This window comes from Oryzias melastigma, linkage group LG8 (genome assembly GCF_002922805.2).
Source record: "Oryzias melastigma strain HK-1 linkage group LG8, ASM292280v2, whole genome shotgun sequence".
In the NCBI taxonomy this organism is placed as follows: domain Eukaryota; kingdom Metazoa; phylum Chordata; class Actinopteri; order Beloniformes; family Adrianichthyidae; genus Oryzias; species Oryzias melastigma.
Window position 1 is genome coordinate 17,919,737 of NC_050519.1, and position 12,973 is coordinate 17,932,709.

A 12,973-nucleotide genomic window follows, 5' to 3' on the forward strand; every position below is an offset into this window, starting at 1 on the left:
AATGTTATTATCTAGGTTGCATAAGAGTTTGTATATTTTGGAGAAAGTCTTATTCATTGAAAGTTTAAAGAAAGAGATAACTAGTTCTTGTAATTTTAAGTCATTATCATTGTATTTAACTTTTTTAGTAATGATAGATTTCAGTTGCTGGTATTCCAAGAAGTGATTTATTCCATGTTTATCTAGTAGTTCCTGGGGTGTGATAAATCTATCAATAATTAGGTGCTCTAGTAGTGTTACGCCCCCTGCTTGCCAAGCTGGGAAGTGTAACATCTTTTTGTTTATTAGGATGTCTGGGTTGTTCCAGATGGGTGTCATTTTACATGGTACGACAGAGGACTTGGATACTTTGAGAAAATCCCACCAGGCTGTTAACGTGGTGCTTATGTTAATACTTTGGAAAGAATCATGTTTTTTTATTGTTTGGCTGATAAATGGTAGATCTGACAGTTTGATCTTTCCACATAACTCCTGTTCCAAGTCCATCCATGAGTTATTTTCTGGATTATTTCTTGACCATTTTAAGATGTACTGTAATCTGTTAGCATTATAAACCCATGTTTAGCGCGCTCAGAAACCCATGTTTAGCACGTTCCAAACCCATCAGTCCAATTCACTTTAGAATAGTAGAACAGATTAAGAACTATTACAGCAGATTACATTAGCCTTTGATGCTTTTTCTAATCTTAGTCAAATTTTTAGTGTAAATTTTCAGGTTTTTCTTCAATAGCTTTTAGGATTTTAGACCAAATCAGATAAATTCACTTTAGAATGGTAGAACAGATTAAGAACTATCTATTACAGCAGTTTACATTAGCTTTTGATGCTTTTTCTAATTTTGGTCAATTTTTTAGCGTAAATTCTTACGTTTTTCTTCAATATCTTTTATGTTATTTGACTAAATCAGTCCTGGAGCTCCTTAAGAAGGCTGATGAGGTGATGAGGTGAGTGGTCGCAGCTGGGAAGAATCAGCAGCAAGGTGGAGAGGAGAGGGGGAGGAGACTGACAGAGGCACCATGACACAGTTTGAAGAATTTTGTTTGTATTTATAATTAATAAATGACATATTTACTTTTAGAGTATTGGATATTGTGTGTCTGTTACGCCCCACTTTGTCTAGGGGATCTGGGGCCTAACATAAAGGTAAATTAAATAAGTGTTTAACAAAAACACAACAAAAGTCTCAATAAAAAGTTAACAAATTCATTTACAAAGACCAAAACCACCAAAATAATAACTAAAAGTGAAGCAAAAGGTTTCAGGGTGAACCAAGGCCAAAACAACAAACAAAACCCCAACTAACTCAACCCAGGGAGCTTACCTGCAAAAGAAACAGTAAAAGAACGACAAACACTAACCTCCCTGGACTAACAGAAACAGGAGAAAACATTTACTAAAGAAAATGGCAGTTCACCCCTACAGCTTCACCTAAATTAAACCAACACTAAACACAGAACACAGAGTGGGACCTAACACAAAACACCAAAGAAACTACAAAGTGTGCACAAATTAAAGCAGGTGGAGAAGTTCACTGAGCTGCAGTGGAGACTGTTGCAGCCCAGCTCCCTTCTCGTGGTCTGGAGGTCCAAATGGTGATTTTGAAGGCTTCCTTCTCTGGCCTCGACCAATGGGGAACCACACCTCCAGCACCACACCTGAAACAAATCAACAGAAAAACACACAAACAAAGATCCACAAAACACAAAGAAGTCCCACTCTGACAAAAATCCACTAAACCAAAAAGAAAATAAAACCAAATACGGCCACAGCCGTAACAGTGTCATTGTGGTATAAAGAGACATTTCTGAGCACATACGATCAAAGCTGAGTTATTCATCAGCAGAAAATACCCATGAATATTAGATTAGATTGGATTCAACTTTATTGTCATCACACATGTACGAGTACAAGGCAACGAAATGCAGTTTGGCATCCAACCAGAAGTGCAATAGGCAGTAAGAGCAAGTGGTATAAATATTATAAATAAGTATGGTACAGGTTATTATACAGTATATGGAAAGTATTTACAGATCACTAAAAAAAACTGAGCAAGATATACATAATGACTGAGGTACTTTGAACATATTATACAGATGAATGACTCGTTAAAAAAAAGGGGAGAAGACTATAAACAGAGACTAGCGTAACATACTTTACAAAAGAGAGATATATGATGTTAAATAAATAAGGCTATACAAAACGGATGACAATGTCAATTTACAGTGCAAAAAAAGCAAAATAGTATTATTTGGAAGTTAAACTGTGGAAGCAGGATGTAGCATGTGCAACGTAGATCAGTAGTGCCGGAGATGAAAGTGTAAGTTAATAACAGATGCCTGTGAGTTGGTGAGTGGGGGGGTCAGCGGGGGACAGAGTTCAGGAGAGTCACAGCTCTGGGGAAAAAGCTGTTTCTCAGTCTGCTGGTCCTTGTCCGTAGGCTTCTGAAGCGCCTACCTGAGGGCAGGAGGGATAATAATCCATGTGCTGGGTGGGAGGAGTCTTTCAGAATGCTGCGGGCCCGGCGCAGAATATAGACGAATATAGACACATCATAAGTGGAATTCTCTGTCAGAAACAGTGGGATGCAACACTGCTCGTAATAAAAATATTTCTTCCAATGTGCAAACAAAACAGCTTTCCGCAGAGTAAAAAGTCTGAATTTGAAATTGGAAGACAGTTAAACAGTTAAATGATCGGGCGCCCACATTGAGACAACAAGGATTTTGGGGCTGCTCAGGGATTTGTGGATAGAAAACGGGCTTGTTGTGCAACATATTTTTACGCGCTCTAGTTTTATTTATGCACTGATGTTTAAAGTGGAGAGTTGTCCAGAACACAGATTATCGAGGGGTTTAAACCTCTTTCCCAGTGGTACATCTTTATTGGGAAGGTTCTCCACACAGAGACTATTTTCTCTTTTAAAAAGGCTAACTTTTGACATATTTATGTCTAAACTGGATGAAATTTTACTGTTTCAGGACCATGAACTCTGGGAATAGAACATGTTTTTGGAAACACCAACTCAGTGGCCTTGTGGTAGACTGAAAGGTTGTGAGTTCCAATCCATGTTAAAGAACAATTAATACATTTTCAAAAACATTTGTGGATTTCTTAACTTTAAATCTGCTAAAATGTCTTACAGAAACAACAGAAATCTTCGTAAGTATCGCTTTTATGTTTTTGAAGAAAAAAACCTAGAAAAGCACCTCAAAAATTCCAGATTCTACACTAACGTGTGGAGTTACATGAGCAAACTATCAGGACTGCATATCCTCAACATGTTTTTTATGTTCTCTTCTAAGTTTCCCAATTTAATCTGGTTGCGTCTTTTCTTTGATCAAAAACGGATTACAGATGACCTCGCCAGGTTGGTGGCGTTCCCTCCTTCTGGCAATTTATGTCTGAGCCGAAACCATTAAAAGTTTGCTTTGATTTTTTTTTTTGTTTGTTTGCTGCAGCATTTTCTAATCCGTTTACTGTCGAAAAGCAGAGACTTATAAAGGAATAACTCAATACAATAATACAAAAGGGGGAGATAAGAACTTTTTAGGAGTTTTTGTTTGTAAATCTGGTGAACAAATCTTTTTTTTTCTCTCTCTCAAGTCTAGTAATGTAGTTTGAGACTCCTTGTATTCCCCGTATAAGTGATGCTTTATGTCAATGACCTAAGCTAATAGTGAATTCTTGATGTTTAACTAAAAAAACAAACAAACCTAAATATCAGATCGTAACAGTGTGGTGTATTTACACACTATTTAACCCAATTTTGACCAATTTGTCCTTAATATATCAGAGCAGATTTCCCGATGTTCCTCTGTTACACACTTCTGTTATTGGGGAGAGATATTTCATGAAATTATAGCTCCACTTAACTATAAGTTTAGGTTAAAAGTTAAGGAGCAGAAGAGTTTTTGGTATAACTCGACTGAATTTGAACCCAAAATCTCACCTTTCTTTTTATTCCTAAGATACGTAAAAAAAATAATCACCAGTATTATATGTTATGTATCAAGATAGCAGAATAAAGAGGTCACTGAGGTCAAAGTAACTGGGTGATTTTTTTTTCTTTTTAAATGAGCTGTTTATGTTTTTATGAATGAAATGTGTGCATCATTAACTCTACCTACTTGGATTATCTTATTGACCATTTTCAGGATCTGGTTCGACTTGACAGAAAAATCTTAAGTTAGCATGGCCATTCTATTGTAAGCTTTATTTTCCCAATTTAAATAATTTGTGTAACATATCCATCCAGTTTTTGTCCACCTTTGCTCAGTCATTTCAGTGCACGTGCTGTCATTAAATCAAAAATGGGTTTCATATTGAGAAAAAGACCAAATTTGAGCCACATAAATGCAACTTTACTGACCCTAAACCCTTCTTAATAAAGAGTTTAGACGCTAAGAAGCTCATATAAGCGGTTGAATCCTTAAATAATTGATTTAGTGTCCCGTTATGTCGTTTATAATCATCCAATCATCCACAGTCACATGGTGGGCACCTTGTGACTCCCGCTGCCCCTGTTACTAAGGCAGATGACGCTTAAATTTATCAGCCAATCAGAATGCCCTACGAATTATTTTCCTCCAATCACAGAGCAGGATAGCGGGAGACCCGAGCAAGTCCGGATATTGCCGAGCCCGACCCACCTTTTACTTTCTGCGTCAGTTTGAATCCGTCTGTGCACAGAATACTGCTGGAAACTTCTTTAAATTTGAGCATTTTCTGGAGAAAGACGAACATGTCTATACGGGGGGTGCTGTTTATTATCGGGGCGCTTCTGATAGGCCAATGCACCGCCCTTATAAGGTAAAAACAAATGTTAATGTGTTCGTTTTATCACGCTTTATTTGAATTATGTTACGAATAGAACGAACGTGCTTAAAAATGTTACAAATTCAACCTAAACGCTATATTTTAAAAACTAATTTCATTTGTGCCCGCGCGCGCAGGACAGTGATGGCGTTTAATAACCGACACTTTAAACCAGGAAGCACTAAAATAGAAAAGGCGGGTCAGGTCTCCAAAAAATATGACTAAAATAGCTTAATAAATAAATTAAAAAGGGAAATAAAATATATACTTAGTTAAAAAAAAAATAATATTTTACAATTATATTGTTATTTAGGTTATTTCTAAAACAGCTTTAGCACTGCTGAACACAAAGTCTTAATTTATTCATTCAAAAAAGTTTTTCTTGAGTTTTTCTGATAAAACATCAAGGATTCAAAAATATGACAACTCAAGATACTTTTAAATATTTAAAAAAAATAATCCAAAACACATTTATTAGGATAAATCCCCAACATATATATATATATATATATATATATATATATATATATATATATATATATATATATAATTTGATAGGGGCGGCCGTGGTGCAGTGGTAGGGCAGTCGACTCCTGATCAGAAGTGAGCGGGTTCGACTCCGCCCTGCCCGCCCATGTGTCGAAGTGTCCTTGGGCAAGACACTGAACCCCGAATTGCCTCTGGTGGGAGGTTGGCGCCAGTGTTCGGCAGCGGAGCCACCACCAGTGTGTGAATGTGTGTGTGAATGGGTGAATGGGTCTGTGACTGTGAAGCGCTTTGGGAAGCGCTTTGGGCCCTCAAAGGAGGGTAGAAAGCGCTATACAAGTATACGCCATTTACGCCATTTAATAATAAATCGATTGCAGTAAAAAGTATGGTGCAGTAAAACTATAGTACTGTAAAACAAATCTATTCTTTTTTTTTTTTTTATAACAAAAAGTTACTAAATTGAATTTCATGTGTAAGAGTACTATTTTATTACCTATCTTTGATCACTCATTTCTTTTATTTTCAGGGTTCCTCTGCATAAAACCAGGAGTCTGCGGCGCCTCATGAGCGACAGTGGGATGTCTCTGGATGACCTCCGGGCTCTGGGAATGAGGGTGGGGTCTCTAGACAGCTCCGCCTCCCCTGAGCTACCGGTGGAGAGGCTGACGAACTTCATGGATGTAAGTGCATCCCCGACATTGTTTTGTTGAAACTCGACAGCTTGGAGTAATCGGATAATGTGATAATTCAATCGTATGTGTTTACATGCACTTTCAAAAAACGTTATTTTTATTCTGGCGTAAAACGGCACGCTTATAATTAAAAGACCAATAGGAATGATTTAAAAATAAATAAAAAATATGATTGGAATGGGTCTATAAAGAAAGCATAGCCACAGTTTCAGAGCATATATGTCCATAAAACAGGCCTCTTAAGTTCTTAGATACTCCATGAAGAGAAAAGCATGTGACAAACATGCCGTTACTCTATTTTTGTTTGTTTTTCTACATGTTTTAAAGAACAAAATAAACATGCATACATGCAGAAAGAAACCAGATTATTGGGTGGATTTTGGTTGTGTTCCTCATTTGCCAGAAAATAAGGTAATAATTCAATTTTTGGCACAAACGGAGTCCACATTGTGGGTTTATACGAAGATGTCTTCCGTCTAGCTCTCGTTCCTGTGGTTCTGCAGGAATGTTTGCAGCAAATATTGAAGTTTTGCTCAATAGAGGAGTAGAAACTACATTTCCCTACATTTTTCTTTTGTAGTTCCAGCAAGTCCTTCCATCCTTTCACCAGCTGGATCAAGATAGAGAAAACATGTTGATCTGAAGTGATTGAGGGAGGGGGTATTTTTATTTATTTGTTTGTCAAAGCAGTTCAGGTAAAGAAATTCCTCAAATCATTTATGATTGTTTACCATCAATTGACTTTAAGGGAACATAGTTCTGCATTTAAGCGTCTCTGGTCAGTAAACTGTCTGTTCTGCTGGATCCTTGTGGGACACCCTCCCCATTGTGGCTCCTGACCCCTTTAGTTTAAATTTAACTCCCTATTTACATGTTCTGTCAACCTTCATGTCTCCTCAGGCTCAGTACTACGGCCTCATCAGCATCGGCACCCCTCCACAGAACTTCTCTGTCCTGTTCGATACCGGCTCCTCCAACCTCTGGGTTCCCTCCATTCACTGCTCCTTTTTGGACCTGGCCTGCTGTGAGTTTAACGTGCTTTTTTTTTACTTTCTACCTAAAACTTCTGAGTTCTGTACCTAAAATGTCTTTGTTAGGGTTCCAGAACAAGCCCACAAAAACCAGTAAAACTTTATGAAGTTCCCCTCAAGCCTCAATGCAAAAATGTACAAAATATTTAAAGCATTTGCATATATATATGTATATATATGTATTTTGTAAGTTGTAAGCCTGAAAGGTCTAGGAAGGTCAGGTAAAATGGCTTTATTGTGTCACAATAACCAAGTCTTAATTTTTCTCTTTACTTTGATTCTAGGAAACAAAAGCAACATAAATCACTTCTTGTTGTCATTCTAACTACAAGAAGTTTATTTATTTTATTTTATTTAACCTTTATATATCCAGTCAGGTCAGATTAATAAGAGCATCATTATTTTCAACTGTGACCTGGCAACAGGCAAGATCTTTAGAGAAAAAAAAGAAAACTTACAAGAAATAAGAAATAAATTGAATAGAATCAGAAATAAACATATTCTAAAATACAAAACCCTAAAATCATTGCAATGATAAACAACAGTATTTATCTTTAAAATGGTAAAATACTCCCAATTACACACAAACTCAGTGGTTTAAAGGATGATTATCAAAAAGGTCTGAGTTTAAATCTGAGTCCAGTAAACAAACAACTAATCCATAAATCCAGACATCGATCTTCTTCAATTTGCTCTTCTTCCAAAAAACACCCCAAAAGCAGGTGCTTCTGTTTGACAAACCACGTCTTAATAATCTAATGTGATAAGTCCACAAGTAAATGTAAAAGTGTGTGAACTCTTTCAGGTTCTGGAGCTCATTGTTTTGATAAATATGAATCCTAAAAATGCTTCTACCTAATTTAAAGATTACCTTGGGAGAATGTTTTGTGAACATAATGTCTAAATGTGTGAAAAATCAAGATTAAATCAATAAAGTTTTCTTCATGCTGCTCCCTTTCATTTCCTCAGCAAACGATGCCTTGTGTTGTTTAATGTATTATGTCTATGTTTTTGCCTGTGGAAATGAATAAATGAAATGAAATTAAACTAAATGAAATAGCCTAAAAAATGAAAAAGAAAAAAAGCCTAAATTAGCCAAACAGCTAGCATGTAGCTGAAATATTTCCAAAATTCTAGAATAGCCTAAAAAACATAAAAAAGCTAAAGTTAGGCAAAACAACTAGTATGTAGCTAAAATATTAGCTAAACTCCAAAATAGCCAAAAAAAATCCTAATAAATGCCAAAATAGTTTAAAAAGCTAGCAGAATGCCATTATAACTTCCAACTTTACCACACTCTGACTCCATATATTTCAAAGTAACGAATAATCGACTATTAAATTAGTCGTCGACTGTTTTAATTGTCGATTAGTCGTCGATTAGTCGACTAATCGTGGCAGCCCTAGTATTGAGTAGTGGCAGGGCTCCTGTGAACTTTGTGGGTTCAAGAAGTTTTGGGTATTCTTAAAAGTGCATCACATGCTCAGTGTGTGTGGAGCTACAGTAAATGGGACTGATGTGGGAACCACTGAAGGAGTCTGAACTTTTAATCTCAAAAAGGTACAAAAAGCAGAACAAGAGTCATGTAATTGGAGTGTTTTTCTGAAACCTGAAGTGATCTGACCTTTGAAAACCTCTTCTGGTTTCAAGCGTTCGTAGTGTCTGTAGTTTCTGACTGAACTTCTTCTGCTTTTAGGGGTCCATCGTCGCTACAACTCAAAGAAGTCCAGCTCGTACGTGATGAACGGCACAGAGTTCTCCATCCGGTACGGCAGAGGCAGCTTGTCTGGCTTCATCAGTCAGGACACCGTCTCTGTGGGTTGAATTAGCTCCTCGTCCTGCATCCTCACTCCTGTGTTTGGTGAAGACTCTGAGACTCCTCTGCTCCCAGGTGGCGGGCCTGTCCGTGCCCGCCCAGCAGTTTGGAGAAGCAGTGAAGCAGCCCGGCATCACGTTCGCCGTGGCTCGCTTCGACGGCGTCCTGGGCATGGCGTACCCGTCCATCTCCGTGGCTAACGTCACCCCCGTGTTTGACACGGCCATGGCTGCCAAGCTGCTGCCTCAGAACATCTTCTCCGTCTACATCAGCAGGTTTGAGCTCCAGCTCCGGAGAGTTTGGGCTGTTTGAGAGGTGAAGCTGAGTTTCTGTTGTCACTCAGAGACACGGCGGCAGAACTAGGAGGAGAGCTGATTCTGGGAGGAACAGACCCCCAGTACTTCAGTGGAGACCTGCACTATGTTAATGTGACCCGAAAGGCCTACTGGCAGATCCAGATGGACAGGTGAGCATGAGGAACTGAGTAGAAGAGGCCCATTTCCTCTGCTTCCTGTTTCTCCCACTGAAATGACACTCTTAAGCGAAGAGGCTGCTGGTTCTGTGAAGGACAAACACCTGAGCAGGTGTTGGAGGTGACCGTTCTGTCTCCTCTGCCTGCAGGGTGGATGTGGGGAACCAGCTGACTCTCTGCAAAACGGGCTGTCAGTCTATCGTTGATACCGGGACGTCATTGATGGTTGGACCTGCTGCAGAGATCCGAGCGCTGCACAAAGCCATCGGAGCTCTGCCTCTGCTGATGGGGGAGGTGCGGCCAACACCGCTAAAAACATTTGACATTTCTACTCTGTTCTTCCTGTATCTGCTGCTCCGTGTAGAGCAGGAGGGAGGTACAGACACTGAACAGAGCCACTGGTGAGGCCTTCTGATGAGTTTAGAGAGACGCAAAATCCTTTTAGACTAAAAGCTTTCAGCCCCGACGATGATGAGCGCTTATTACTTGACCAGGATAGTGCGTAAAAAGTTTTGACTTTATATGAAAACTGGACCAAGTGAGTGTGATGTCATCCATAGCAAATTACTACTACTACTAGATTAACTACATTAATAACAATATAATAAAATGATCTGGAAGGCCGGATCCGACCCCTGGGCCTTGACTTTGCCACGTGATCTACATGCACCATGACTTTTATTCTGATTTATTCCGATTACTTGTGTCCATGTAAACGCAGCTAATGTGAGACACAGGGTGAGCTAGCGGCACGGTGGCGTACTACACCACGTCTGAAAACAAACCACTCAGGGGAAGCGAGGCTTATGGGATTTTGGCTTCTTGGAACTAGCAAGGACTTCTTGTTTGGAACCCCTGGGGAGGTGGGTTACACAATCCAGTTCTCATATACAGTCATGGGTGTCAAATTAAAGGGAAGTTGTTGGTTCAGCTCAGTCATGCCGAAAGAATACGACACTACACTTGTCTGTTTCATCAGGATTGCTCTTGCAAAGCACAACTTTATTAGTTCTGCACCTTTTTTTGCTTTGCAATTCCGTCCATCTTCTGAACTCGCTGTGTTCCTGTCGGGGTTCCTGGAGCTAACCCAGCTACTGTTTGGTGAAGGCGGGGTACACCCTGAACAGGTGGTCAGTTTGTCCCAGGGCCACACATTAGGGACAGTATAGAGGCACGAATTAACCCAAGATTAATGTTTTTGACTGTGGGAGAAAACTGACGCGTGCTCCAGAACATGAACCAGAACCTTCTCGCTGTGAGACCAGATAGGGGTGCGTTTTATCAAGAGTCTCACGATACGATACGTATCGTGATGCAGTATATCCCAGTACTGTACCAAAGCAATTTTTCACTTTTCTTTTTAAGAGTATGAGTTGAATTGAATCCACCTGAATTTTAGTGTATTTCATTGTGATAAAATGGTCAAATTAATTTCATTCAGTGATCACAGCATTAAGTACAGCGACTTTATCTCATATACAAGTTGCTTTTTTTTCCAACTTTTGGTAAATTACAAAATATGTCTCATAATAACATAACCACAAGGATGACGGAACATTTGAAGGATCTTGTTGTTGTTTTGGTCGTGGTGTGGAGCAGCTCAAAGAGGCTCAGTGCACTCTGCTGCCAACTAGTGGTCAGGGGTGGAAGTGGAAAACAAAAGCAAGACGGTGAAGGACGCTCCTAAATAATTAAATAAATATCGGCATGGCAACATTTTAAATCGATGCAAGTATCGCCAGACAAAATATCGTGATATAACGCAGAATCGATTTTTCCCTACACCCCTAAGGCCAGAGTGCTAACCACTACACCACCGATTGCAGTATTTTAATATTTTTGCCTCATATTTGTAAACAAAGTGACCACTTTCCCACAGGAATCACTGCTTTGATCTGTCAGATTACGTAAAACCATCGCAGAGCAGACTTTTGTGATCGTTATTAGTGATGGAGGGATAACATGATGCTCAGTAGGAGTCTCTTCTACGAGAACTTTGTTGGTTCAATGCGAACATTTAGAGGAGAAAAACAACTTCTCTGTTCATGTGACTTAGTTTGATATTCATGGTTTCATCACATTTCCTGCAGTATTTCATCGACTGTAAGAAGATTCCATCTCTTCCCGTCATTTCCTTCAACATCGGAGGAAAGATGTTCAACTTGACCGGAGAGGATTACGTTCTGAAGGTGTTTACGAATAAAACCCAGCAAAAGCGGCGGCTCTGTTTGGACCCCTCCTTCATTTGTCTCTTTTCATGCAGGAGTCTCAGATGGGCGCGTCCATCTGTCTGTCAGGCTTCATGGCCATGGACATCCCCCCTCCGGCCGGGCCGCTCTGGATCCTGGGAGACGTCTTCATCGGGAAGTACTACACCGTGTTTGATAGGAACGCCGACCGGGTGGGCTTCGCCGCTGCCAAGTAGACGACTGAAAACCGAACTTTGGAGCTGGAATGTGTCCGAAAATGTGATGATTTGCAGAATTCAAATCACCAACACCTGACGTTTTTTTATTTAACTGACCCAACATGAGAACTGATTGAGATTTTTGCAGCTTTAATTTTGATTCTGCGTTTAACCCTTTAACTCCTCAGCATCACGCAAGTGATGCATAAACACAAAATCTTTAACATACTGTAATCTGCTGCAATGACGTTGATCGTGTTGACCTGGGATCCCCAAACTACGGCCCGCCTTCACATTTGGCCCGGCCCCCCACACGCCATCAGAGACGCATTATTGTTTTTCTCTATCTGGCTGATCAAGACCCACATCGAACGTGACTTTTTATTCCATCTGGAGTCTGAACTATGACGAGAGGATAGAACATTTATTGGTTTTACTGTTATAGTGATTCACTTTTTCTTTATTTTCTTCTGTACATTTATTTGGACGTACTTAGCTCTTCAGCTCATTCGACTTCTAAAAATATTCAGCTCTTCTTATTCTAGCTTCTTTGACTAGGCTATTTTGGGGTTGAGCTAATATTTTAGCCTTATACTAGCTGTTTTGGCTTAATTTGACATTTTACCATTTTTTGGGCTATTTTGGAGCTAATATTTCAGCAACATGCTAGCTGTTTTTCACTAATTTTGAATTTGTTTGTTTTTCGGCTAATTTGTCATTTTGCTAATATTTTAGCTAGCTATCAGCTTCAGCGTATTCAGCTATCAATTTAAGCGTTTTCATCTAGCAGCACTAGTATCGTCAGCGGCTACATTCAGCTTACAGCATTCACCCTAGCATTATTGCAGCTAATGCTATATATCTTGTTTTTAAAGATATTTTAGTATAATTTTTTTTCTATGAAGATTACAGAAATAAATAATTTAAAATTTGACTGTGTGGCTTTCATGAAAACCGTAACCGTTAATGTTTAGGCAGTGACACTTTTCACTTTTCCTGTTTAGCATACAAACTGACCCCGGCCCCCATCAGAGAAGAAAACAGTTATGTGGCCCTCACAAGAAAATGTTTGGGGACCCCTGGTATTAACAATTAAAAAAAATTACAATAAATCAAAGAATAAACACTGGAGCTCCAGTGTTAAAGGGTTAAACCTCTGCACCACTCCGTTCATCATTTCACACATTCTCTGAGTGAATTTTCCGTCAGGTGGAATTCTCACACAATGCAATAAAATTTAACATTTCTCAC

General features: G+C 39.2%; 1 protein-coding gene across 1 annotated transcript; it reads left to right on the forward strand.

Annotated features, from left to right (window-relative positions):
- Positions 1-4,611: 4,611 nt before the first annotated feature.
- On the forward strand, positions 4,612-12,972 carry napsa (napsin A aspartic peptidase). Its single transcript, XM_024271974.2, has 9 exons — positions 4,612-4,809; positions 5,831-5,984; positions 6,897-7,020; positions 8,724-8,842; positions 8,919-9,118; positions 9,187-9,309; positions 9,465-9,609; positions 11,406-11,504; positions 11,579-12,972. Exons 1-9 carry the CDS (start codon positions 4,742-4,744, stop codon positions 11,738-11,740), a joined length of 1,194 nt encoding a protein of 397 aa, XP_024127742.1. The 5' UTR covers positions 4,612-4,741; the 3' UTR covers positions 11,741-12,972.
- The last annotated feature ends 1 nt before the right edge of the window (position 12,973 follows it).

What these genes read in the sequence shown, in the direction of transcription:
- napsa (XM_024271974.2), top strand. Translation starts at nt 4,742, where the DNA reads ATGTCTATACGGGGGGTGCTGTTTATTATCGGGGCGCTTCTGATAGGC. An exon ending in GGCTGACGAACTTCATGGAT is followed by an intron (nt 5,985 to 6,896) that starts GTAAGTGCATCC and finishes ATGTCTCCTCAG; the next exon opens with GCTCAGTACTACGGCCTCAT. An exon ending in TCAGTCAGGACACCGTCTCT is followed by an intron (nt 8,843 to 8,918) that starts GTGGGTTGAATT and finishes CTCTGCTCCCAG; the next exon opens with GTGGCGGGCCTGTCCGTGCC.